This window comes from Natator depressus, chromosome 1 (assembly GCF_965152275.1).
Source record: "Natator depressus isolate rNatDep1 chromosome 1, rNatDep2.hap1, whole genome shotgun sequence".
NCBI lineage: Eukaryota > Metazoa > Chordata > Testudines > Cheloniidae > Natator > Natator depressus.
The window spans coordinates 249,994,046-250,019,417 of NC_134234.1; the positions used below are offsets into that span (position 1 = coordinate 249,994,046).

The window sequence follows — 25,372 nt, forward strand, 5'->3', positions numbered from 1 at the left end:
TTAGACCTGACACCTCGTCAGTGTTTCATCCTATCTTAGGCATTTCTAATGTGCCCGAAGTATCTAGGTGCTAATCATGGGAATTTATTTTACAGTCTTAGGAAAGCTGTAAGAAGCATCAGTATTTGGGAGGATATACCCTTTGCTTCTCTAAGACATTTACTTTTCTTTACAAATCTCCTTGCAGAGATTTTACATTGCTTCTGAGAGATTCAAACCACTTCTGCTGAGATTTTTGGACTAAGACAATGTCTGATTTCATCTGTCCTGAGCAGTACCAGATTTACCATGGCGCCAATGGCTCCATAGTGCCTAGCCCAAGCTCAGAAGGGGCCCATAACACTCACTTACTCCCGTCTCACAGCGCTACAGAAGTGGAGGCTCTGAGAGCAAGCCTTGGAGCAGCAGGGATCCAGCATGGAAGCTGAGAAACCACGGGGCCCTGAGAACTGTAGTTCCTTGGCAGCTCCCTGCCTATAGAGCCAGCCCTGGAGCAGGGAAAGAACTACATTTCCCAGCATTCCCTTGGAAGCTATCAAGATGAAAGGAAGTGGGGGGAGTGGAGAAGCTGAAACCCCATGCACTGCAGCTTGCTGTGAATGGAGAGCTGGCTGCTAGATGGGAATGGCACTGTGAATGGGAAACAAGTATGCCCAAGGAGTAGAAGGCTTTGGCCCAGATATCACCCTCAGAAGACTTTCCCAGAGTCTTAGGGATTGCTGGTGTGATTAGGGATGCTGGTGTGACCTCGCCTGGCAGCCCCCAAAGAAGGAATTGGGTGGACTAAATGGACAGTGCACCTCTCTATCTGAAGCCTAGCAAGGGACGTATGTGGATCCCACCAGAAGTTAAAATGATAAGTAAGGGAGGGAAGGCTCTACTAGAGGACCTGAGCAGCTTTAGATACAGTAAAGGAGCATTTCCACTTCTGAGCCATGGAAGCAGAAATTGGCTTTTCCTTTCCAGATTTATCCAATATTCAGAAAGGGAATCTAGCACCTGCCTTCCAGATTTGAACACCCTCAAAATTCAGGAGTGCTCAAGCTCAATTTAGGCTGCTGTTACTTCATTTCTTCCAAATCAAATATACTGATCCACTGTAATTTGCTGTAGAAAAAGTAGGATAAAATTGAGCAACAAATGCTGGCATCTTCCCAGGGTTAACTAGGGTTGGAATCGGTATTTTCAACAGCCATTACCATTTTTTAAAATTTTGTTTGTTTAAAAAGAAGACTACATTGGCAAATTTCCCACACAAATGAAGAGTGGAACAAAAGAACAACAAAGACACCTCAACTTTTCCTCATTTCTATAGGACAGTCTTATAATATGGATCCAGATATCCTCCAATCACACAAGCTGAAAATTGTTCCACTTTACTGCAGTTTTGTAACCATGCGGGAACCAGTCCTGTCTGTGTTCTGTGCACATCCAAAATTCCTACTGAATTCAGAAATGCCTTGCTTTTGTGATCATACTACCTGATATTTTCAGCCCTTGTAAGAGAAGCAGGTTTACATTTATTAATTGGGTGGGAAGCCTCTCAGAAAAAATTAGGTGCTATAGATGTTGCTTATTCACTCGGTAATGTGAGACCTTCCTGTCACAATAGTAACCCAGTGCAGCATAGAATGCATTTTGCTCCTAGAGTCTAGAATGGGGTCCTTTGCTTCTATACACAGCCCAATAAAGACAATAAAAAGACTCCCACTCACTTCAACAGGCTTTGGACAGAACTGATTATACATGGGGTAACTCCACTGTCTTCACAGGGTCCTGGTCCCACAGTGGAGGGGGGCCATGTGAGCTTGTGCAGAGCAGCTGCTCAGGGATGGGAACCCCCTGGAACTCTAGCCTCCAAAATCATTCAGGCTGCACTTTCTGCTCGACTATGTGCTAACTGAGGGGTGTGAGAGAATTGGTGGCCTCTGCTGAAGGTGATGTCCATCTCAGGTACTTAAAGCCATGGCCTAGAGGAGGGAAGTGCCTAACTACAGAGTCTGCAGCTGCCTAGGGCCAGCGCTGAGGATTTAGAGTCCATAGTGCCGCCGTTGCAAGGTTCAAGCATGCTCAGCCTTGGAATTGCCACCCCTCCTTAGATTAGTAGCTACAGCTATCTAAGGCTGGTCTCTGGCAATTGGCCCCATGGCTGTAGCCAGAGAAGCTACAGGTGGCTCTGTGACTACTGGGGGCCAATAAGCTAGGAGCAGATAAAGAAACTGGAGTTAACCTAAGGAACAGAGGTCACCCATAGGAAAGGAATGTCAAGGGAAGCTGGGAAAGAGGAAGCAGGTCAGGCTTGCAGGGGAGAATAGCGTCCAAGATAGAAGGGAAACAGCCATGCGGAGTGGTGGTGGTGATCAGGTACTAGACTAGCATGTAGATGGGAGCAGAGGGAGAAAGGCTGGTGACTTCAGGTTCCCAGGGGCTAAGTCCTCACTTTGGGGAAAATGGTGTTTGCAAGTGGCTTGCTCAAATGGCAGGATGGGAGCTGAGGGAGGCATTTGTCAGAACTGATCAGGTATCTACTGGCTGTGGAATTTTATTGGGCTCAGACCACATACAGTGACTGGTGACATAGGGTGGTACTGGAGACATGGTTACAGAAGGTCTGAATGAGGAAGGAGATAAATCTGCGGGGAGTTTCCCCTGATCGCTATGAAAGTTCTGCTCACTGTGGACACTGGTAAACCCACATGGGTGTACAGCTCAATGAGAAAAACTGGGGGCTGAGGAAACTGTGTATGGCAATATATATAGTCATGCAGAGGTGTGATATCAACATGAAAAATGTCTCTGAGATTCAATACTGGGCATACTATGGCACCGCCACACCAGGCCCATACTCGGAGCCCACAATGACTACATGAGGGCCCACAAATATGTTTGGCACCTGGGCCCATAAAAGGTTAATCCGGCCCTGGTGCTGGGAAGTGTCTATTTACAGTGTAAAGTCGTGTTGTCTAGTAATTAAAGCAGGTGACTGGAAGTCCTATTTTAGACTCTGCATGGCTGTACTGGCTTACCCTGGGTAAATCACTTAATCTCACAAAACCTAAGTTTACTAATGTTAAATGGGTATATTACTACCTGTCTTAGAAACATTGTGGGGGATAATTGATGCTTGGAAAGAATTTTAAGATGGTAGGATAAAAAGGAGCATTAGAAGCGCAAAATACTGTTTTCATTAAAACAGCAGCACATACAAATCAAAGACGGAAAGAATTCAAAATACACCAACAGAAAGCTACGTAGGGCCAGATCCTGCAAGCCCTTGGCATGCAGAACTTCCTTCCAAAAGGAAGGGGGCTCCGATTCCTCCCAGCACTGATTTCCTTCCTCCTTTCAATGGAAACCCCATGTTCTGAGAGTTTCCAGGACAGAGCCTCAGTCTGGATTTTAATAATTGAAACACATACTAATTTGCAAAAAATACCTGGATTTGAGTTGTTGCAATCACTGACTACAGTTTTGCTAATTTAAAACTTCTGTTCTCTGTAACCCCATCTTTTCTTTTACCTAACATTGAACATCGTTATACTGTGCTGTGACAAAAGACTGATTCACCAGACACAATAAACAAAGGATCATGGTTACAGGATAAAGCAACAGAATTATGGGAATGTTAAGCAAGAAAATTCTCAGGCCAAGATTTTCAAAAAATAGATGCCTAAAGTTAGCCTCCTAAGTATATATTTACATAATATGGAGCACAGATGGCCCTTAGATGCCTATATCCTATTGAAATTAGCATAGGCTCCTTAAAGCTGGGATTTTTCACTTATTCAGATGCCTAAATATGGAGTCAGCTACTTAATTTTAGGCACCCATTTATTTATTCATTAAATCTTGGCCTCAGTTATTAGCACTTTTGTTCAAAAATAATAAACTCTATAAATGATTCAAATAGTTTGGACATTAAGGTTCAAAATCTTTATGATGTTTCTTTTTAAAATCACTATTTTAAACCAGTGCAACTAACAAACAGATGTATAGTTTCCTTTTTGCTGTTTTGTCAAATTCTTACGTATTAGATAAAGCTACACCAGTGAACCATGGTAATCCAAACATAACCTTTTAACATTTCTGTGGAGGCTTCATTAATCATGCCACCACTCTTGCTGCTGGAAACATGGGGCCAAATCTGGTCTTCACATGAGTGAGTGTTGAATTCAGGATGGCTACTTGGGCGAGTCTGTCTCCTAATCTGCAGTCAAACGCTTTAAATGGAATACATTCATTAGGTGGGGACTTTTTTGTATAATGCTTGGGGACAATGAAGATATAATTACACTACTCTTGGAGAGAAAGTGAGCTTTGCAAACCTTATTAATAAATAACTTATGCCTAATTCTCCACTGCCTGGCACCTTGTCCGAAAGGAATGGTTTTATATCCGTTTTGTTCTGAAAATGACTATAGAAAGTACAGACCAAAAGAGGATCAGGCCCACTTTGTACAAGAATAAATTACTACAGAGGTGCTAGACAGTAAGCTCTTTGGGGGCAGAGGCAGTCTTTTTTGTTCTGTGTTTGTACAGCAACTAGCAAAATGGGGTCCTGGTCCATGACAGACTCCTAGGTGTTACCACAACACAAACGAATAATAGACAGTGGAGAATCAGGCCTCTTTCATGCAAAAAGTTACTATATTGAAAATGTAATTAATTTTGTGAATTAAAAATTTATATAAATGAAATTAATGTATTATTACAAAAATAAGGACCATGTGGCAATTATGGAAAAGTGAAATTATTTTTCCAGAAACCTAGATAAAACAACAAATGATGAAGGAATCAAGCGAGAAATATCCTGCAAAGGTTTAGGTTTATATAGTCTTTACTCTTCCAGTATTTCTACCGATTGCAAAGGAAGGGTTAAACTCCTTTGTTTCAGGCCATTAAAGACTGGGGAGACTTTCAAACCTTAGTCCGTGCTTTCTTTGGTTGCTTTCAGTTTTTGTTAAATTTTTAATCATGTGAGATGGTGTTGATGGAACAGGAAAATGAGTTTACTTAGTGGCTGTATAAAGTTATTCAGAATTAATACTTGCATTGAGCCTTGGAGATGTAAACACCATAACTATCAAGTAATATTAATAATAAATCTACTCTAGTTCACTAAATTGTGGGGTGCCCCCTGTATCAAAAGGAAGGGGGCTCTGATTCCTCCCAGCACTGATTTCCTTCCTCCTGCTGGTCTAGGACCAGCCAATTTGGGGTGGATAGTATAATGGGGTCACAGAGCCTCAGTAGGTCCATCCTGGTGAGACTACTGCTCCTCCTTGCCATGGACCTAGGACTTTACTTCTCTCCTAATTACCAGTCACACCTGTCCTCCTTTCTTTCCTCCCCATATGGCCACTTCCTTTTGTTTCTTTCTTCATCATGCCTTACACACACACCTTCCTACATGTGTCCCTCTTCCCAGCCCTTGGTGAAGTCCCCTCTCTTCCCCATCCATAAACTCCTCCCGCTGACTTCTGTTTCCCTGTGCCCCCATAGTATCTCCCTACCTTCCCCAATTTTCCCCTCCCCACCCTTTTCACCCCCCAATTCTCAGCGTTCCTCCTTCTCACCCATCTCTCCCTCTCACCATCAATACAGGGCACCTGCTAGCCTCTCCTCTGTGTGGAGCATTCCCCAAGTCCATGGTTCGCTTTTCCAATAGGGATGCAGCATTGGCTGCAGCTAGCCTAGCCTGGAGATCACTGTGGTGTCTAGAGCATGCTAGACAGAAGGGAAGAGATCTAGTCTAATACAAGGAAATTCTTCTCCAGCCCCTGAAGGGTGGGTGGAAATGGAAAGGGCAGTAAGAGTGTGGATTTAGTGCTATGAATCCACACAGCGACTGTGTCCCTAAAACCCAGGAACATCCCTGTTTTCAGTGACTGCCCTGGTGTCTCTCTCAGTTTTATAACAAATAATATTGTGTCCCAGTTTTATAAGCCCTGCAGTCTCTCACCACTCTGGTCAGAGGAGCTAGGGAAACCAACAGCAGGCTGGCTAAGTACACATGCACCTCAAGCACCACTGCCTAGGACATGTCGCAGGCTGACACCTTGCCCTCCCCCCATGGGTCCCTCCTCTGGGAAAGCCTTGGAGCCAGCACAGTCACATCCAACTAGTGAGAGGGAGGGGGTAGTTTGACAGAGAAGAGAGGGCAGGGCACCCTTTTCTCATCCCAGGTGCCAACCCCTCCCAGACGGTCTATGAAACCCTCCCCCGCAGTCCTGCCCCCTGTGACAGGTGACCTAATTTCCTCCACTTTGAATCGCCTCAGCCTACTCCTGGGTGGCTACTTCCCTGCCCCCACAGCAAAAAGACGCTGTTCACCTAGGCCGCTGTAAACCCCCTAACCCCTGCCGTGCCTCAGTTTCCCAATCTGTAAAATGGTGGCATGCGCCCCCCCCACCTTTCTTCACGCACACTGGGAGCCGCAGACGCGCAAGGCGGTCTGACCCTAACTCCTGTTATTACCATTTGTTGTTCTTGCTCAGCGTCTCACCCCGGCCCCAAACCCCCAGCCTGGATTGTGGGGCCCCCCTTTGCTCGGGCCTGCTGAATCCCGTGTGGCCTTCACGCCGCTGTCACTGCAGGTGCGTCACGGGCCTCTGCGCTGCACGGCGCCGAGTAGGGCTAGCCCCAGAGCAGCCCCATGGCGCGGCGGGATTCGTGAAAACAACCCTCCTCCCTGTACCGGCCTGCGAACCGCCGCGGCGCCCAGGCGCCTCCCGCCAGCCCGAGACTGGCTCCGGGGGTGCTCCCCGGAGGGAAAGGGCAAGAGCAGCGATTAGACGGGGGTACCTGCGGGCTGTCCTGCAAAGCCTCTTCCAGGAGGAGCTTGTCCACGGCGGGCATGCTGGCTCTCCGAGGAGCGTGAGGAACTGAGCCGGATTCACCCCGCTGCTGCAGGGCGTCCCAGCCCTGACACGTCTTGCTTGGCTGCAGCGCAGAGCGAGACTCCCAACCTGGGCTTCTGGCCCCGCCCCGGCGGGAAGGGAGGCTGCTTTCTGCAGGAGCCAGGTAAACACAGCCGGGCGCGCTCCTGCTCCTGCTCCTCCTCCTGCTCCCAACGCCTCCTTGCAAAAGGCAGCGAGTCACGAGGAAGAGTGACAGCTGGGGAGATCCCCGCGCAGGAAGTGTGGCTGCCGAGCGCTTCCTGCCGCGGTTAACTCTTTGCAAAGCCGCGGGCACGAAACTCTCGCCCAGGCCCAGCGGGGCGGGTGGGTGACTCGGTGCGGCACCAAGAGCCAAAATGAGGGAGGCGGGGAAATTATTCACGCACCGGACACTTACCATGCGGGGGGGGGGGGGGGGAGGGAGGAAGATGGATTTCCAATACTTTCACTTTCGTGTGCCCCTGTGTCCGGTGGGAAGCCCAGGAAAAGTGCGGGGATGCTAAATTTGAGTGGAACTTGGGGACTGAACTGAGGGATGTGCCTGGAGATGAGGGATGGTTGCTAGATATGCGCTGACGCTTTGGGTTGCTGGCCTAACTTCCCAACTGAATTAACTGCCACAGTAAAATTAGTTTAACAGCAAATCCAGTGTTCAGCCTTTAGCGCAGTGGTTCCCAAACCACGAGCTGCATTTTGTCATGGTGGAGAGGTGGTCAGGAGTGGGTTACAATGCCCCGAGCGCAAAGCCCCCAGCCCCAAGCCTCCCTCCAGGATAGGAGCTGCCTCTGTGGGATGAGTGCAGGGGGGTTGCTCTGCAACACTCCCACCTCCCCCTGCAGCAGGCCAGTGACCTGTCTACAACTTTCCCATGGTACCCTGCGTCAGGGGATTTATTAGAACTTATATCCCGACAAAAAGAAAAGGAGGACTTGTGGCACCTGAGAGACTAACAAATTTATTTGAGCATAAGCTTTCGTGAGCTACAGCTCACTTCATCGGATGCATTCAGTGGAAACTGATGAAGTGAGCTGTAGCTCACGAAAGCTTATGGTCAAATAAATTTGTTAGTCTCTAAGGTGCCACTAGTACTCCTTTTCTTTTTGCGAATACAGACTAACACGGCTGCTACTCTATATCCCGACAGTCACTCTCCCGAGGTCTGAGTGATCTGTTCTCCCCACTCTCGCATCTGCAGCCCTGTCCACTGGCACAAGCAGTAAAGGGTATGAGGAGACATGTTTCCTTTCCCCCTCCAACTTTTTATTCTCCTAGAATTGCCCCCCTGGGTGGTGATGTGGATCTCATACATCCTGTCTGTCCCTACATACTTTGTGTTTAAACGTATTGTTGTCTGTCTTGTGTGGGCCAGATTCTGTGCTCTGCTTTTCAAGAAGTGCAGCACAGAAGTCACAGCCCAAAAGTGGAAGTAAAGGGGGCTCCCAGATTCTGGGCTACTCTGTAGGCCCAGTGCAGTCCCTGGTGTAAATTAGAGCAGACTTACTCGTCTGTCTGCTTGGCAGCCCAAAATTACAGGAGCAAAGTGCTCCTGGCTTGTTCCTACACTAAGAGGGAATGTGCTGAGTGCTTCATCCCCTACTAACGAGGGCAAATTTTTAACCTGGGGTATCTTAATTGTGTGAGGTGTCTAAATTCAACATTTGGACATGCCAAAAAGCATTTGGTGACCAAGGCTAATGACTTTTCTGATTTTTCAAAGGTGCTGAAGAGCTGTATCTTTCATTGGTCCAAGGTGTCTGAAGACCAGTAACTGAGGCAACCAAAACCAGCAGCCCCTTTAAAAAGAATGACCTTAAGAGTCCACAGGAACTACACATTGATCAAACAGGAAACATTAAGGGAGGTAAAATGTTGGGTCTAAAATGATCTGACACTGGCCCCACGGAGAAGTTTCCACTCTCTTCATATAGTTATGATGTTGCTCTCACCTTTTTCTTTCTTTCTTTTTTTTTTTAAGTACATACAGGGTGGAATTTCAAAACTGCTCAGCATTGGCCTAACTCTGCTAACATTAATCTCAGTGCCCATCTGTTGCATCTAAATCCCTGTTAATTTTTCTGCTTTTGTGTTTCTTAAAACATTATAAACACCTTAAAATGTAAACAAGGTGACTGCTAAAATAGACTGTCCTGATTGCAGAAAGCACAAAAGAAGTGGGGCATAAAGAAAATTTTGCAAATCAACTGCAAGACGGTTAACGTTAATTAAGTTTGACAAAGAGTCATCAGGCACTGTACTTCTGGCTAAGTTATATTGTTTCGGAATTTATGTTGGTCTGATGTTGAATGGTATTCCTTCTGATATGACCCTTTAACCCAATGTGCCAAGTCTGCCTTGGCATGGCTTTGCTCTGCTGGCACTGAAGTTGGACTCTCTGTTCCAGTCCCTTAATTAAAATCAGCAAACTGGATTGTCACGTTGACTTCACTTTGCCTGCCTCAGGAAAGTGACCGCATAGCAACAAAGATAATCAGCTAGTATTTCACACATATCAAGTATAAGACGCGTAGTCAATACATTCATGTCTGGAGAAAACAGAAATAACAAAGTTTTAAATATTAATTGTGTTACAGAGGTCTTTCAGATGGTGTGGTAACCTCTGAAGAAAACTTCTTTACAGAAGACACTTTTGAACCTGTCATGGTAGCACGTGATAGTGTCTGTCTCCATTTGTCTTGGAGTCCTGGCTTTTTTTGTTTTTCTTAAAAACTTTTTAAAAGCCCATTTGAGGCTCAGACTCCATGCTATGACCAGAGGATCCATGCCTCTTAAATTAGCTTCAGGACACTTGTGGATGATTTCTTAACTGTGTCTAGCATGCCACTTCCTTCCTTCAGTAACTGTCCACTTCTTTTTCCTAATGGTTTTGCATACAGGGGAGTAGTTCAACAACAAAGTACTCTGAAATACTTCCCAAACCAAGGTAACACCTGTGGCTTTGCTTCATATCTTCGACACACTCGAGAGCACAACCTTTGAGTGCTCACCTGTTTTTCTTGGTGGCTTTGTTTAGTTAATGATTCAAGTTTGGAAGCCTATAATTATCTTTCCAGCACTGTACCATACTTATTTGGTGTGACTGGTTCTGCTAGTTCTATGCAAACAGGACTCAATGGTATTTAGTGTGCGCATGATCACTGGAGAGACAATTAATTTTTTCATAATTGTGTGTAACAGGGATTATTCAGCTTCATGAATGGAGTAACTTCGCCTTCAGTTCTAGTGAAGGGTAGTGTAACTATTTTAATGTAAAAAATAAAAACTGCAAAATCATAGAGAAAGTAGAGCCTTTTTGTCAGAAAGACCTAAATTGTCATAAGTGACTAGCGATTTTTGGTGTCTTAATTTTTGGGTGCCTAACTTGAGTCACTTTAAATGCTCCAGTCTCTCTGAGGATGCTCAGCACTTCTGAAAATCAGGCCCCTCTATTTTATTTAGATTTTAAAACTCAATATTTAAGCTCCAGAGCTCTGAGCATGCTTGACATAAACTTAAAAGCACAATAAAGAAAAGTTACACAATCAGTCAAAGCAGCAGTACCAGTGGGCAGACTTGCTATAAATTACATTTAAGGTGTCTCAAGTTGAACCCCCCGTCCCCAAACTGATGCATCCAAATTCACCAGTCTCTTTTGAAATTGGTAGCCAAAACCCTTTTAAAAATAGGGGCATAGGAATTGTTACTTTGTATTATCGAACCACATAGGAGCCCCAGTCATGGGCCAGGACCCCATTGTGCTAGTCATTATACAAATACAGAACAAAAAAACAGACTCTGCCCCAAAGAGCTTAAGTTGCCCTATTGGATCATACCAATGGTTCATCTGGTCCGGTATCCTGTCTCTGACAGAGGCTATTACCATTTGTAGGAAGGTGTAAGAATCTAAATAATGGCTAGTTATGGAATAGTGTATCCATAGGAGAAGTAAGACAGTTAGCAGTTCGCTTGGTCCCTAAGGCATGAGAGTTTGTACCTCTTAATATTCTCTTTTATCATAAACAGGTGGAGTTTATTTTATCCATATAAATGTCTAATCCTTTTTTGAATCCTGCTAAACTCTGGCAGTCAATGGCATACAGTTTCAATGAGTTCCATAGCTTAACAATATGTTGTATAAAAATGGAATTCCTTGTATTATTTTTATTTTGCTACCTTTCAATTTAATTGAAAGTTCCCTTGTGCCTACTTACCTTCTCGTTGTTTTGTGTACTTCTGTCATGGGACTTCTTACTTGTCTCCTCTCTGAATATAACAGCCCTTGGGTAAATTTTTCAAAAGCATCTAAGTGACATAGGTGCCTAAGTCCCATTTTAAAAAATGACTTGGGCACTTAGGGACAGATTTTCAAAAGTATTTAGGTGCCTAAAGATAGACAACTACTGGGATTTTCAAAATCACCTAAGTAGATTAGATGCCTAACATCCATTGAAATCAATGAGATTTTGAATATCTGGCCCATAGAAATGCAAGTCTCACTGTGTCAATAAGAGTTAGGCTCCCAAGTTCCTAAATCACTTTTGAAAATGGGAATTATCTTTCTAAGTGTCACAGGCCTTTTTCAAAAGTTTACCCTTAACTTTTCACTCTCCTCAGATCGAATTTTTCCATGCCTCTCTGTACATTTCATTGGACATCTCTAGACCCCTTCCATTTTTGCTGTGTCTTTTTTTGAGATAGCTTGACCAGAACTGAACATTTCATTCAATAAGTGAGTGAACGATTGACTTATATAAGGGCATTGTAACATTTTCTATCGCATTCTTTATATATCTTAATATTTTTGATTGCCCTTTGCACATTGATCAGAGATTTTCATTGAACTGCCGACAATGATGTCAGGGTCCTTTTCCTGAATGGTTATAATTTAGAAATGAGCAATGCATAATAGTAGCCTAAATTGCTTCTTCCACAATGTTTGTTCCCTTGCATTTATGAACACTTCCACTTACCTAGTTTTCTTAGATCCCCCAGGAGTCCTCTCTTGTCCTGAGTTTTCTAAATTGTTTTATTATATGCAAAGTCTAATCATTATAATTAGCTATAATGATACTGAACACTGCAATATTTATTTTTAAAGTACCATAGCTATTTATGGAAAGCTTGTATTAGCATTTTGTGAAATATTTATTCTGGATGTGTTAGTAAGTAGCATTATGGTCTTCATTACATATATGCCGTGCTCTTTGTATGAAACAGGTTTTTCAGTAATTTTGCAAATCTGATGATTTTTTCCAGCTACACTAGTTATAGAGGAACGCATATCACTGTGTTTTCTCCTTCACATATCCCATTATAACTTTAAAGAGCAGATGGCATCATACTTCCTTTTCGGCTGCATATCTTATACTTAGCACTATGAGAAATGGCTGAGTAGTAATATACAGATCACGTGTGCTAAGTTAGCTGAGTCTATTTCTGTATTTAAACATAGAGTGCCTCATATTCTTAAGCTTGGTGCTTAATAACAAGGAGATTCGTAGATTCCAAGGCCAGAAGGGACCAATATGATCATCTAGGCTGACCTCCTGTATACCCAGTCCATAGAACTTCCCCAAAAAACAATGGGACACTGTGAGATCTTTGGACTAGGGGTGGGCTTTTTGTGTAATAATCTCTCCTAAACACTGTACCTATCCTAAATAAATAAAAAGGTTAAACAACTTAATATTACAGCTTTGATGTTTTTAGTCAACAGGATTGCTGCAAAATGGTGGGTTTGAAAAATGACAACCTGATGCCAAATGATGACAATAATATGTATTTTAAAATCTGGAGCAATCCAAAGCAATAGTCAATAGCACATGTATGATGGTATAGCTTAATGACGAAGCATGCACTGTGCAGGGAATTTTAGCTGTTGAGAGAAAGGAATAATATCTTGTGATTTTTAGTTATGAATCACAAAACAGTACCAAGACAAAATAAATACCACTGAGACTTTTGATTTTCATGTAAACAAGGTCATATTTTCATTTTAATGTAAAACACATGGCTTTATTTATTTCCATTAAACCTGTTAGTAATCTCCTAAAATGGATGTTTACAGATGCACTTGATTTCAGTAAACATCTTTATCCTGTATATGATTTGCATTGATTGTGCAGATAAGGTGCATTTTGCAAAGTATATGACTTCAACAGTGCTTGTAAGCATCTATCTCTTTTACTTCCCTCCCCCGCAGAATACCTCCGTCAAGGGAAGGCTAACCTCCATATATAGACTCCTAAGAGGAAGCCTCATTTTTTTGTGATTTATTTTAAGTTAAAAAAAAATCTTAGAATAATTTAAAAAATGAATTGGCTTATCTGCCATCTTGAGTGAGGGAAAGGAATGTGGCTCTTCTAGTGAAGCTAGATAGATAATGCCACCAAAATATATGTGTGTGAGCATGCACTGGCATGCTAATAGAGCCACATTTCTAGCTGCCTGGGTGTTTGAGCCTCACTAGTGAAGAACATTGGGGTTAGTTACATGGTCCTTCTTGCATTTGACTGCGAGCACTGCACACTGAATTCCGCAGAAACCTTCCCCTGCCTGAGGAGCTGCTCAGTCCTGTTCTCCTGATTGGTGATGTAGGTGAGTGTTTTCTTCCCTGCAGTATATTGGAATTATACTGGGGTAACACTTTACATTAAATGCATGTTTAGAAATTTACCAGATTCTTAAGGGCATTTGGGCACCTAACTCATTTATTTCAATGGGAGTGAGGTGCCTAAATAGTGACTTTAAAAATCTGACCTGTAGACCCCGATTCCACAAATACTTACACATGTACTTAACTCTACTCCTGTGTGTAGGTCCATGGAGTACATGGGGATTAGTCACGTATATGACGTTGTTTATGTGCTGTGACAGGGTCTGGTCAGATGGCTACGGGAGAGTGATCGAAGGGAGAGATATTAGCCCCAGGTTAAGCAGGTCCCTTTTCCCTGGGTAAGGTAACAGGGGCAGTTCCAGAACAATCAGAAACTTGCTGGAACCAATTAAGGCAGGCCGGCTAATTAGGACACCTGGAGCCAACTAAGAAGCTTCTAAACTCAATTAAGACAGGCAGGCTAATCAGGGCACCTGGTTTAAAAAGGACCTCATTTCAGTCAGTGAAGGGTGCGCAAGGAGCTGAGAGGGTGTGGGCGTGCTGCTGGAGGACGGAAGAGTACCAATGCTATCTGGCATCAGGAGGAAGGTCCTGTGGTGAGGATACAGAAGGTGTTGGGAGGAGGCCATGGGGAAGTAGCCCAGGGAGTTGTAGCTATCACACGGGTGCTACACGAAACACTGTATACATCTGTGATCCACAGGGCCCTGGACTGGAACCCGGAGTAGAGGGTGGGCCCAGGTTCCCTCCATCCCCCCAACTCCCTATTGGATACAGGAGGAGTTGACCTGGACTGTGGGTCCCACCAGAGGGGAAGGTCCCTGGTCTGTCCCCCGACCCACTAGGTGAAGCAGCAGAGACTGTGGGGATTGTTCTCCTTCCTTTTCCCCATGCTGGCCAGTGATGAGGTTAGCTGAGTGAATGGCAGGTTTGAGCCACTAGCAAAAGTGGCCAAACTAAGGGCTGATGTGAATCTCTGAGGTGAGCAAATCTGCCAATAAGCACAGGACTCACCAAGGCAGAGGAGGAACTTTGTCACAGTGCATAAGTGTCTGCAGGGTCAGTAAGGGTATGTCTACACTGTATTGTAAACCCAAGCCTGTGGGACCTGGGCTTGGGGACTTGGTGTTTCCAAGCCAGCATTTGAGCGCCTGCCATCACCACTGCATTGTAAATCTGGGTTTACAGATGCTGGACCCAGGTTTTACAGCCATGCTAACATGTCCACACTGCACTATGGAGACTTTCTGACTTGGGTCTGTGGCTTGACCTGCATCCACAGTGCAAAATGACAGGGCTTGAACCTGAGTCTAACCCACCCCACTAACAGGGTCCTACGAACTGGGTCCTGAGTGCTTACTGATCCAAATCGGACTGATTTGTGTGTGGACAGAAAGGGGGGCTTGGGCAACACAGATATATCCTATTCCAGTTCAAATCCTAGCGAGTGTTATTTATGACAAAATAGTGCTTGCCTTTGTTTTGCTTTCACTTAAAAGGAAAAAAAGACAATTAAATTTTTAAAAACAAAGTATTCAGTTACAAGGCTACATGGAATCATTATTCAAGCACCCTCCACAGATAGGAGCATAGCCAAGACACCAGTTCAGGAAAGCACCTTAACTTGGGAAAGACCTGAAGCACATACTTTACTTTAATTCCAGTTTAAATCAATTGGATTTAAGGAGATGCTTAGACTAAGCATCTGCTTAAGTGGTTCCGTATTGGGGCCCCAGTTTCTAACTAGCCCCTAAACTCTCCCAAACAAAAACCATACTGAAGAGCAATAAACACCAAGAAAAACAGAAAGACAAAAACAAAAATGCATGTCTTTAAGGTAGAATAAGAATAAATAAATTAATATGATACACTCTTGAGTATTTAAATAATGTTTATTCGCTTTTAAATAAGAATATGAATTTAAAAAGTTTTAGAAATCCTGCAGCCATTACCTGGAAGGAGCTGCAAATACATCTGGGATATCAGAAAAAGTCATGCTCTGTTTGATTTACACTGCACCATAGTATGAGAACATTGCCAAGGCTAATAATTTTCAATTCTTGGAAAAATAAATCAAGAAATATTGGATTAGTTTCTAAGAAGCTACCTGGGATCAGATTCTCCTCTCAGTTACACTGTACAGTGTTGGAGTCTCTTGGAGTTTTATTGTGAGTCTCATGATATTTGCATTAAGCCCCAGCTCCTGGAGTCATGTGATTATGTGAGAATTTCAGTTTTAATTTTTTTAAAGTAAATTTTTAGCCCTTTTGTGATTGCAGAAAAAAGCTGGAAAATTTGACCCAAATATAATCTAAAAGCTCAAAAACCAGAAGCAAAGACATCCTCTCCCTATCCCTTCCACCAAATTTATTATTTTCTAAGTTTCTTTCATGATTTTTTGAGGTCTCAAGTCATGATTTTTGAAAACATGGGGTTGCCAATACTGGGAGTAACTCCACATAAGTTTTGAAGGAAGCAGGGAGTATCAGGTTTCAGTAAATTGCTTCTATTATTACATCAAGAACATAATGGATGCAAGTGAATTTAGTTTTTCCACACAGAGTCACAAAACTCAGTCTGTCTCCATGCCTCTCTCTAGCCTACTTCCTTGTGCTTTTACATTTCCTATTACCTGCATGTGGAGTCCACCAGATGTCATTGTGTCACAAAAATTAATCATTCCAATCTGTCCCTATATATAGTAGTTTAGAAGATGACATATCTATTTTGAGAACAACATGCATACACAGTGTAGTTTCACTGTACATTTATACCCTTGCTGGTATAATAAATAGTTGATGTTTGATAAATAAATATCTTCTTCAAGTGCTTTTCCTCAAAATCTACTACTATATAACAATCGATTAAAAACCTGCATTCTGCTTAAAATACAGTGTTAAAATGCACTTTTCCTTTTGTCAGTCAACCATCTTGTGTAGAGGGAGAAGACCTCATGAGAAGAAGACCTCTAACTGAACGGTTGGGGTTACACTCCGACGCTGTCCAAAGCATCTTCCTCTGAGGAGTATGTCTTTTTAAATGTACTTCTCCCAGCAGGAAGAGATTTTTCCTGCAGCGATCTGGATAAAGTAAACTTATAATATGCTATTACTAACATAAGCCCCAAACCATCAAAAGATTTAAAAGTTCTTAAGTCCAAGCCAATGGGACTTAAGACTGTGCTTAAATTTAAGCACATGCTCAAGTGTTTTGTTCAATAGGGATTTGAATTGAGGCCATAGTGATGTGCCAACCCAGTGATTCTTTCTGTAATATATGTCTAGGTGTGTATGCGATTATCTTTTTATTTTATGATTCTCTTTGTCAGTAACAGCTGATTTTGTTGCAGCTGAACTTATTGGGGGCGGTTGCTGGGTTTGACTAAACTCTTGAGGGAGGCAGAGGAAAGTGACGGTTGCTCTGCTTGCATATTAGGTTAAAGGCACAGGGGAAGCTGCGATCTTCCTCCAGAGCAGTGCCATAGAAGGACTGTTGATTACCAGTGTAGGCACTAGGAAGGCTGCATGACCTACAGGGTAGAAGGCCCCTTGGAAATATCTTATATTTGTATACTACCATTCATCCCAAGGGATCCCTACATGCCATAGAAACAAAACTTTTGGGTGCAGAAAGAATTCAGGAGTGTTCCCTGTATGTACAGTGTAAGAATTTCTTCACCCATCATTGAAAGGCACCTGCCTCAGAGATGGGACATGGTAGCCATATATACCAACACTACACAAACCTTTGGGACAAGAGGAACAAGAAACTGTATCCAATTAAAGTTGCAAGCGGAATTTAAAGATTTATTACTCAAGTTGGAATTTGGTCCAGACACACTTACTCTTCCTCAAAGCAGTATGGGATCCACCCATAAGTGATCAGAACATGGATCCTTGTAAAGATGTCCAAAGAGGTTGTCTGAAGGGACAATTGGATCCTTCTTCCTCCCCTCCCCACCCTTTCCCTGGAAGAAGTCTGCCAGCCCAAATGTAACCATATTTGAGAGCTGATAACAGCACTCACTCTCTTAAGCCTGAATGTGCTGTAAATACCAGAAATGTGTTTCATTATCATCCATATTTGTAGAATGGTTCAGGGAATAGTAGGCTAATAAAATGCAGCTCTGAAGTCTGCTGGGGGCTTGATACCGACCAAAGCCCTTGCTCAGGCAAAACTCCCATAAATTCAGTGAGAGCTGGATGATTGGGCTCCAAACTGAATATTTGTTAAGGTTTTAAAATAAAATTAATGGAGCTCCTTAGCTCCCGGCAAATTCCTTGCCAGCTCATTTTCTGCTCTACATGCTAAATCTTAGAAATGTCAACAGATGATGGGCCAGTCAATTACTAAGAAGACACTGATCTGTGAATAATAGTGTTGGATTTGTTTTCCTCTCCCAAGAGAACAATCTGTCTTGTGTCTTGAACATGCTTGTTACCTTTGTAAAACAGCTAAGTATCAGATACTGTGAGTGTTAGCTTTTAAAAACAAAGAGGATTCTGACAATTAAATACAACAATCAAGTTCTGACAGATTGTCAATTTCTTTACTCTTCATTTTGTGTGTGTTTTTTAAAGCAGTTACTTTAGCTAACAAGAGATTTAAATTGCTAATTTCCTTAGGCAATCAGTAAACTCTTCACTCAGTAGTTCCAGACCCCTCTGTGACAGGTTGGATCACAGAAACCCCCTTGGGGCCGCCACCTGATGTGCCAAGACTACTTCTGTCCCTGCTTTTCCTGCCCACACTGCCTGGGACTTCAGTGTCCTGCCTGGTTTGAGCCAGACCCACTAGCCTGCTGCAAACCCAGACCCAGGTCTAAACCACGTCCCCTAACAGCTGTAGGCTTAAACTGAAAGCAGCTTAAGAAGTGTTCCTGTCTTTAACACTCAGATGCTCAACTCCCAATGGGGTCCAAACCCCAAATAAATCCATTTTACCCTATGTAAAGCTAAAACAGGGTAAACTCATAAATTGTTCACCCTCTATAACACTGATAGAGAGATATGCACAGCTGTTTGCCCCTCCAGGTATTAATACATACTCTGGGTTAATTAATAAGTAAAAAGTGATTTTATTAAATACAGAAAGTAGGATTTAAGTGGTTCCAAGTAGTAACAGACAGAACAAAGTGAATTACCAAGCAAAATAAAATAGAACACGCAAGTCTATGTCTAAGACAGTAAGAAAACGGAATGCAGATAAAAATCTCACCCTCAGAGGAATTCCAATAAGCTTCCTTTTACAGACTAGTCTCCTTCTAGTCTGGGTCCAGCAATCACTCACACCCCCTGTAGTTACTGTCCTTTGTTCCAGTTTCTTTCAGGTATCCTTGGGGGTGGACAGGCTATCTCGTTAGCCAGCTGAAGACAAAATGGAGGGGTCTCCCACGGGCTTAAATAGACTTTCTCTTGTGGGTGGAGACCCCCTCCTCTCTCCTAAGCAAATTCCAGCTCCAAGATGAAGTTTTGGAGTCACATGGGCAAGTCACATGTCCATGCATGACTCAGTTTTTATAGGCAGCGGCCATTGCTTACATGCTACCTTGAACATCCTCAGGTAGACTTCTTATGTGGATTGGAGCCTTCCAAGATCCATTGTGCGTTAAGTGCTTCTTGATTGGGCACTTAACTTGCAAATTCCTTTCTAAAGAAGCTGACCAAATGCCTTAGTAAGGTTATTTAAAATCAAACAAGTATACAGCCAATATTCATAACTTCGAATGTGATAATGACACATACATACAAATAGGATGAATAGATTCAGTAGATCATAACCTTTACAGATGTGCCAAATGTAGCATAAAACCTTTACAGATGTGCCATATGTAGCATAAAACATATTCCACTTATGTCATATATACATTTGTAAACATATTTCCATAAAGCCTTATGGGGGGCACCGTCACACCCTCCAATCAGTACTGTAAATGGCACATTACTTGTTCATTGCTGATCACAGGATTGCTTGGTAACTTCTGCCTGGTAATTTAGGAATTGCTCCTGTCTGGGACAGATCCTCAGCCTATGTAAATCCATGTTCTATTTATAGCTCCTGAAAATTTGACCCAAGGATAGGAATTTTATCTCTGACTCTAGTGGCAGCAGGAATAAGCCCTTCAAAAAGAATAGGCCTTTAAAAAGAGAATTCTTACTGGCTTCTTGGCACATCTGTTTTTTTTTTTTAAAGAGAGGTTTAAAAAGATGTGATTTTTTAAAAAATGGTGTTAATGGATAATTTTGGGGCAAATCAGGTAATCATAGAGTCATAGAATTGTAGAACTGGAAAGGACTAGTCCAGTCCCCTGCATGTTTGTGAGGTTTTTTTTAAATAAAAGATCAGATGTCCCCTTTTTTGGGGGTGGTGAGTAAAATATGAACATATAATTTACATTACTTTGCAGGAGGGGAAACCTGATCCTTTTTTCTCCTGTGTACTGTTCTTGCAGTTTGGTGCTGTTTTTGTTATGTCACCATTTGAAATAATGTTGCGTAAATCATTTAAGGCTAGGTTGTGGTTAGCCCTTGTGTGGCTGAGCACTGGAGTGGGGAAAGCAAGGGTTGGCCAGAATGGCAGCCCCGGAACTCAGTGGAATGTGTGGCATCCCAAGGGGAAAGAAAGGGGTAGGGAGGTGAATATGGGCAGCTATGCGTCCACCGTTACCTTGTTGCCAGCAACAAATGCATGCTGGGCATACAGAGAAGGGAGCATCCTACACCCCTCAGAAAGGTGGAGCAGTTTGTGAGCTGCCCTGTACTCCAAGCTGCAATGCTCTCCCTGAGACAGGGGAGCTCTGCATTGCCCCCTTACTGTAAGCTAAGTACTATTAGCATGATCCAGTGCTTAAAATGTATTTTTAACAATCTTTTAGCAGTTAAAATACTTTAGAAGGGATTAACTACACCTGATAGCAGCTAGGCAGGTGGCAAGTTGTGATCCCTGCTACAGACTGACTGAGAATTGACCACATCCATTACATTTATTCCCCTGTCCCACTGCCTCCTTTCCCCTCCCCAGGGTCACCTTTTTTATCTCCTCCACTTGCTATGTCTTGTCTTTTAGACTGCAAGCTCTTTGGGACAGGGATTATCATTTATTTTGTGTTTATACAGCAGGCAGTATGGGGTCCCACCTGGTGTGGCCTTGAAGCACTAGTGCAATATAAATGTTAATAATAATAATAATTATTAACAACTTGGGGTTCTTTTTCAGACTTACTTTTTATTAACTTGTTTTTGTTGTGATGGTTCTTTGGATACTGTTTGTGCTATCTGTTTCCATTTTTAATTGTTTTTTGTTTCCATTAAAAATGAAAGGTATCTTTAGCAATGAAGTGGGGTTCTGAAAAGTGTAATGTCAAGTTCTTTTCATCCCTAGATCTCAAAGCACTTTACAAAAGAGATCAGTATAATTTTCCCCATTTTACAGATGGGGAAAATTAGGTACAGAGTGGGAAGTGACTTGCCCAAAGTCACCCAGCAATATAAAGCCACAACAAGGAATAAAACCCTGGTTTCCTGAGCCCTAGTCTAGTGCCCTGCCCCTAGTCCACACTCTGTCATAGCAAACTACAGATGTTTGTTGTATGAAACTCAGAGTCAAGGCCCATCACCAAGTGATTGGTACACCAAATGCCCTCCAGCTGACCCTACACTCAGTGCCTTTGTGCCTACTTGACTTGGACTAGGGACTTTCATTAGTGATCCTGCCCTAAAAGAACCATCCCCCCTTTTAGATTTATTTGGAATGCCTTGCTAAGCTCCCCATAGCCACATAACCACCAGATGTTTTGTAGCATCATACCCATATCATCAGATGCTCACAATGATGCAATTCATTTTTTAAAACCCCCCCAAAAATGTTAACATAACAGCAGTGGCTAGCTTCCCAAGCTATAGTAATTTTGGTCTGGTAGCCATATTGCTAGGATGCCATAGCAGGTATTTAAGAGTATCCAGGAGAAATCTGGATGATTGGTAATCTAGTAGCTGAACTATGGACATGCTAGAATTGAGAATCCAACATGCTAAAACTGTTACCTTTTGGCTGAACGTATTTGTAAAGCAATGATCAGAGCAGAAAAGTTTTTTGTTTAAATTGAATTGCATTTGTAAGCTTCATTTGGAGAAGATTAATCCAAGAATATTAACTACTGATGAAGGAACAAGATTTTTCAGGGAGATTTTTATTTGAGAACATCTGTGTCTGTTCTGCAACTGCCAACAGCCTTTAAGTGGGGGGAAATGTAGATTGTAAATTAACATTTTTGTATACTTGCGTAAATTGAGGCACAAACCATTAGAAGCATTGTGTTTTAGTATTATGTCATCGGATGGTGCAAAAGATTCTTTATGTAGATAGCTTATAATATGAGAGAAATCAAGAAAATATATTTTTAACATTTCAGTGCTATTAGGGGGCATTTCTTAATACACACAAATTACTTTTTGAGCTCATATGACCTCCTCCTTTCCTAAGCCTGCTGCCCAGCACAAATAATAGCAGTAGATTGTTTGGATTTCCTACCAAACTAGTGGAAAGGGTCAAAAAGGCAAAAAAGCAGGACTCTCTATCACTACTACTCCTCTTTTTTACTCTCATGTATTTGAGATCTACCGCTTGGCTGTCAATCTAACTTGGTCAATTTCCATTTTGGTTTAGAGAAGACCTCTATGAAAGTTCTCTCACCTTTCCTAAGCCAAAAGGTGGGACACAGTGTGCAACAAAGCCTCAACATGATGGGAGATCCCCCACACCCCCCAAAAAAGCTCATATAGGAAATTTACAATTCGGAAGGATTTGTTCCTTTCTCATAAACAACTCTTTTTATAATCGCTGTTTCATGTTATTTTATCTTTGTTGTAAATAATTTTTAATAATAAAAGTAAGAGGCCATCCCATTTGTATGAAACATAGATAACTTAGGAACAAAAATGAGTCATGTCCCTTAAAATGAGAGACATTTGAGAGGTATGCCCAGACATTCTTTAGTTTATTTTCAAAGTTCCTGACTAAAGTAAATGCACCACCAAAACAGCACCACACCAATTCTGTGGTTTGATCTTTATAACATCCCTGTTAGTGTGGAACTACTGAGCCATCCTTCCAGATGATCAACCAGGGACCAGAGCCAGTACTGAGTCGCAGAGCCTTCCCATGCATGCCCCGGCAGTCCCCAAGAATCTTCCAGATTTGTAGGTGGGTCTAATGCAGTCGTCCATGTGAGGAATGGCAGTGACATGGAGTGAGGGAATCTGCATGAGATTTTCACCCCAAAAGCCCCCTCCCACAGGTTTTAATTTGGAACAAGATGATCCAGCCCTCTGTGATTAGCAGTTAAGCTTCACACCTTATATACTGTATATTAAAACCATATTCAGCTTTATTCCAAAAAATGGCAAATTTGTGATCTGGTATCATTTTGTATCGGGGAACCACTCCTGGGTAGTACTTACTTGCACATTCATTAAGATTTCATAATGGTGCCCATTAGATATTAAGTAACACGCCTTTCAGCCTGGCCTTCATAATACCTCTTTTTTTCCTAGGGACTTATAACTCTGCCATAAAAGTTCACTTTGGACTGAAGCTTGGTATACGGAGTCTCAGCCTAGCAATTCATTTTTCTTTTATACATTTTCAAAACGTCTAGCCATCTCAGATATCTAAAGACCATTTAAGGAATATAAGGACCATCCCAAACCTTACCACCTTTCACTCCAAGTACAAAACCCATTTCTTCTTGCCTTCTCTAACATAAATGTGCGTGCGTGCATGGCATGCTTGCTGATGTGCAGCTGGACTCCAAGATACTGCATTGACAGGAATCATTGTGAATGACACAAATAACCATGCCTTCCCCCCAGCCCACCCCACCCCATTGTTCTAGGCAAGAATCTGCTCCGGCACTGCTATGACAAACTGCTAGAAGCACTGTGAGCTCATGAGCCCCAGCTACCACCGCGGGGGAAAAGCGGGTGTCAGAACACCACAGAACAAATGCAGAACTACCATCACTTAGCCAACACAAACACAAACCAAATGAACCAAAACTCCTTGCAACAACCCACTCCCCCCAAAACAAACAAAAAATCCAACCAGCCCCCCAAAAACACCTACCAAAACAAGACAGTGCACTGCACACACTTCTCCCACTGGGTAGAGGATGAGGGAACAAACAATATATGGATGATGTTAGCCACATTGCTCAATGCCCTACTGGAAGCTGCCCAGATACTACAGTGGTGAGCACAGTCTAAGAAACCATATAGAATAGATGGATGAAATAATTGTTTGGGTATTTTTTTTGTGTTGCTCCTAAAAAAGTGATGTCTTGCCTTGCGTTAGTAAGAGGTGTTGAGAAACCTGGCAACAGCTACTTGTTCTCTTGTCCTTCTGTAGAAAACGCTGATGTAAAAGGTATGCATGTCCAGTGGACACCTGAGTGTTCACATAACAGTCTTCCATGGGTGTTTGAATGATGGCTCTGAAGCCTGCTTACCTTAGACCATAGTCCATCCTGTGCTTTGCTGCACATTTGCCATCTTTGCCTGTCAACTGCCCTTCTCTCCAAATCTTCCCATTTCATGTTGAGGTTCCTGATGTCGTTCAGAACTGTTCATTTCCATGTTATTTGTGGTCTTCCTCTCTTTCTTCTTGCATTTTCTGGCTTCCATTCAAGGGCAGTATTTGGTAAGCGTTCTTTTTCCATTCTCAGCACATATCTCAGCCACTGATGTCTTCTTTTGTAGATTATTTGTGAGAGGGTGCCTTGTCCAGTAACTTTTCTGACTTCTTCATTCATCTTCCTATCTCTATATGTTATTCCCAACATTCTTCTCAAACATTTGTGATTAAATGCATCCAGCTTTTGCGTATCTTTCTTGGTAATTTGCCATGTCTCACTGCTATATGTTGTGATGGTGATAACAATTGCTTTGTACACGTTCAGTTTTGTCTTGAGGGAGATGTTTTTCAGTTGCCTGATGTTTTTGAGTCTTCCAAATGCAGTGTTTGCCTTCCCGATTCTTCTTCATATTTCCTCGGAACTAGTACCATCTTGGCTGATGGTACTTCCAAGATATGTAAGATTGTCCACCTTCTCCAGTTTCTCTTCTTCAGTTTTGCTTTCTGTCCCAATAGTCCCCGTTAACATGACTTTACATTTCTTTGCATTGTATCTCAAACCTATCTTCTCCATTACTTCTTTTACTTGGTTTGTGCATTTTTGTAGTCTGCTGGCATCTTCACTGATAAGAGTGATGTCATCAGCAAAGTCTAGATCAAATAGCCTGGAATTGTTCCATTTTAGGACATATGTATTTAATCCATAGTCGATGACTAGGATAAACAAAAAAAGGAGACAGGACGCTCTCCTGCCTTACACCTGTTTTGATGCTGAATGGCTTACTCAATCCATTTTCCATTTTAATGCAGCATTTTGAGTTGGCATAGAATGCCTTCATAGTGTTAATTAATTTTGTTGGAATTCCATATGGTTCCACAATTTTCCACATTGTTTCTCTGTTTACACTATCGAATGCCTTTTGAAAGTCCACAACATTGATGGCAAGACTGCCTTGGAATTCAATTGTGTTCTCAATAATCTGTCTCAGGGTGAAAATAGCTATCTACCTTGTCTAAATCCAGATTGTTGTTCACGTAGGATGGTATTCATCTTTCTTTTCATTCTGTTCAGGAGGACTGCTGCTAATACTTTTCCTGTGACAGATAAAAATGTTACTCCCCTCCAATTTGAACAATTGTTCAAAATGTAACTTGATTTTTTTGGTAACTTGATTATGATACCAAGGGTGTATTCTTCCAGCACTTTCTCCTCTGTCCATATTTTGTTGCA

General features: G+C 42.4%; 1 protein-coding gene across 2 annotated transcripts in view; it reads right to left on the minus strand.

Annotated features, from left to right (window-relative positions):
- APPL2 (adaptor protein, phosphotyrosine interacting with PH domain and leucine zipper 2) overlaps positions 1 to 7,105 on the minus strand; it is a 54,936-nt gene extending 47,831 nt beyond the window's left edge. For both annotated transcript variants that reach the window (XM_074941011.1, XM_074941001.1), the window contains exon 1: positions 6,805 to 7,105. In XM_074941011.1, coding sequence (XP_074797112.1) covers positions 6,805 to 6,858 — 54 coding nt within the window. In that variant the 5' untranslated portion in view covers positions 6,859 to 7,105. The remainder of the gene's footprint in view (positions 1 to 6,804) is intronic.
- Between the last annotated feature and the right edge of the window lie 18,267 nt (positions 7,106 to 25,372).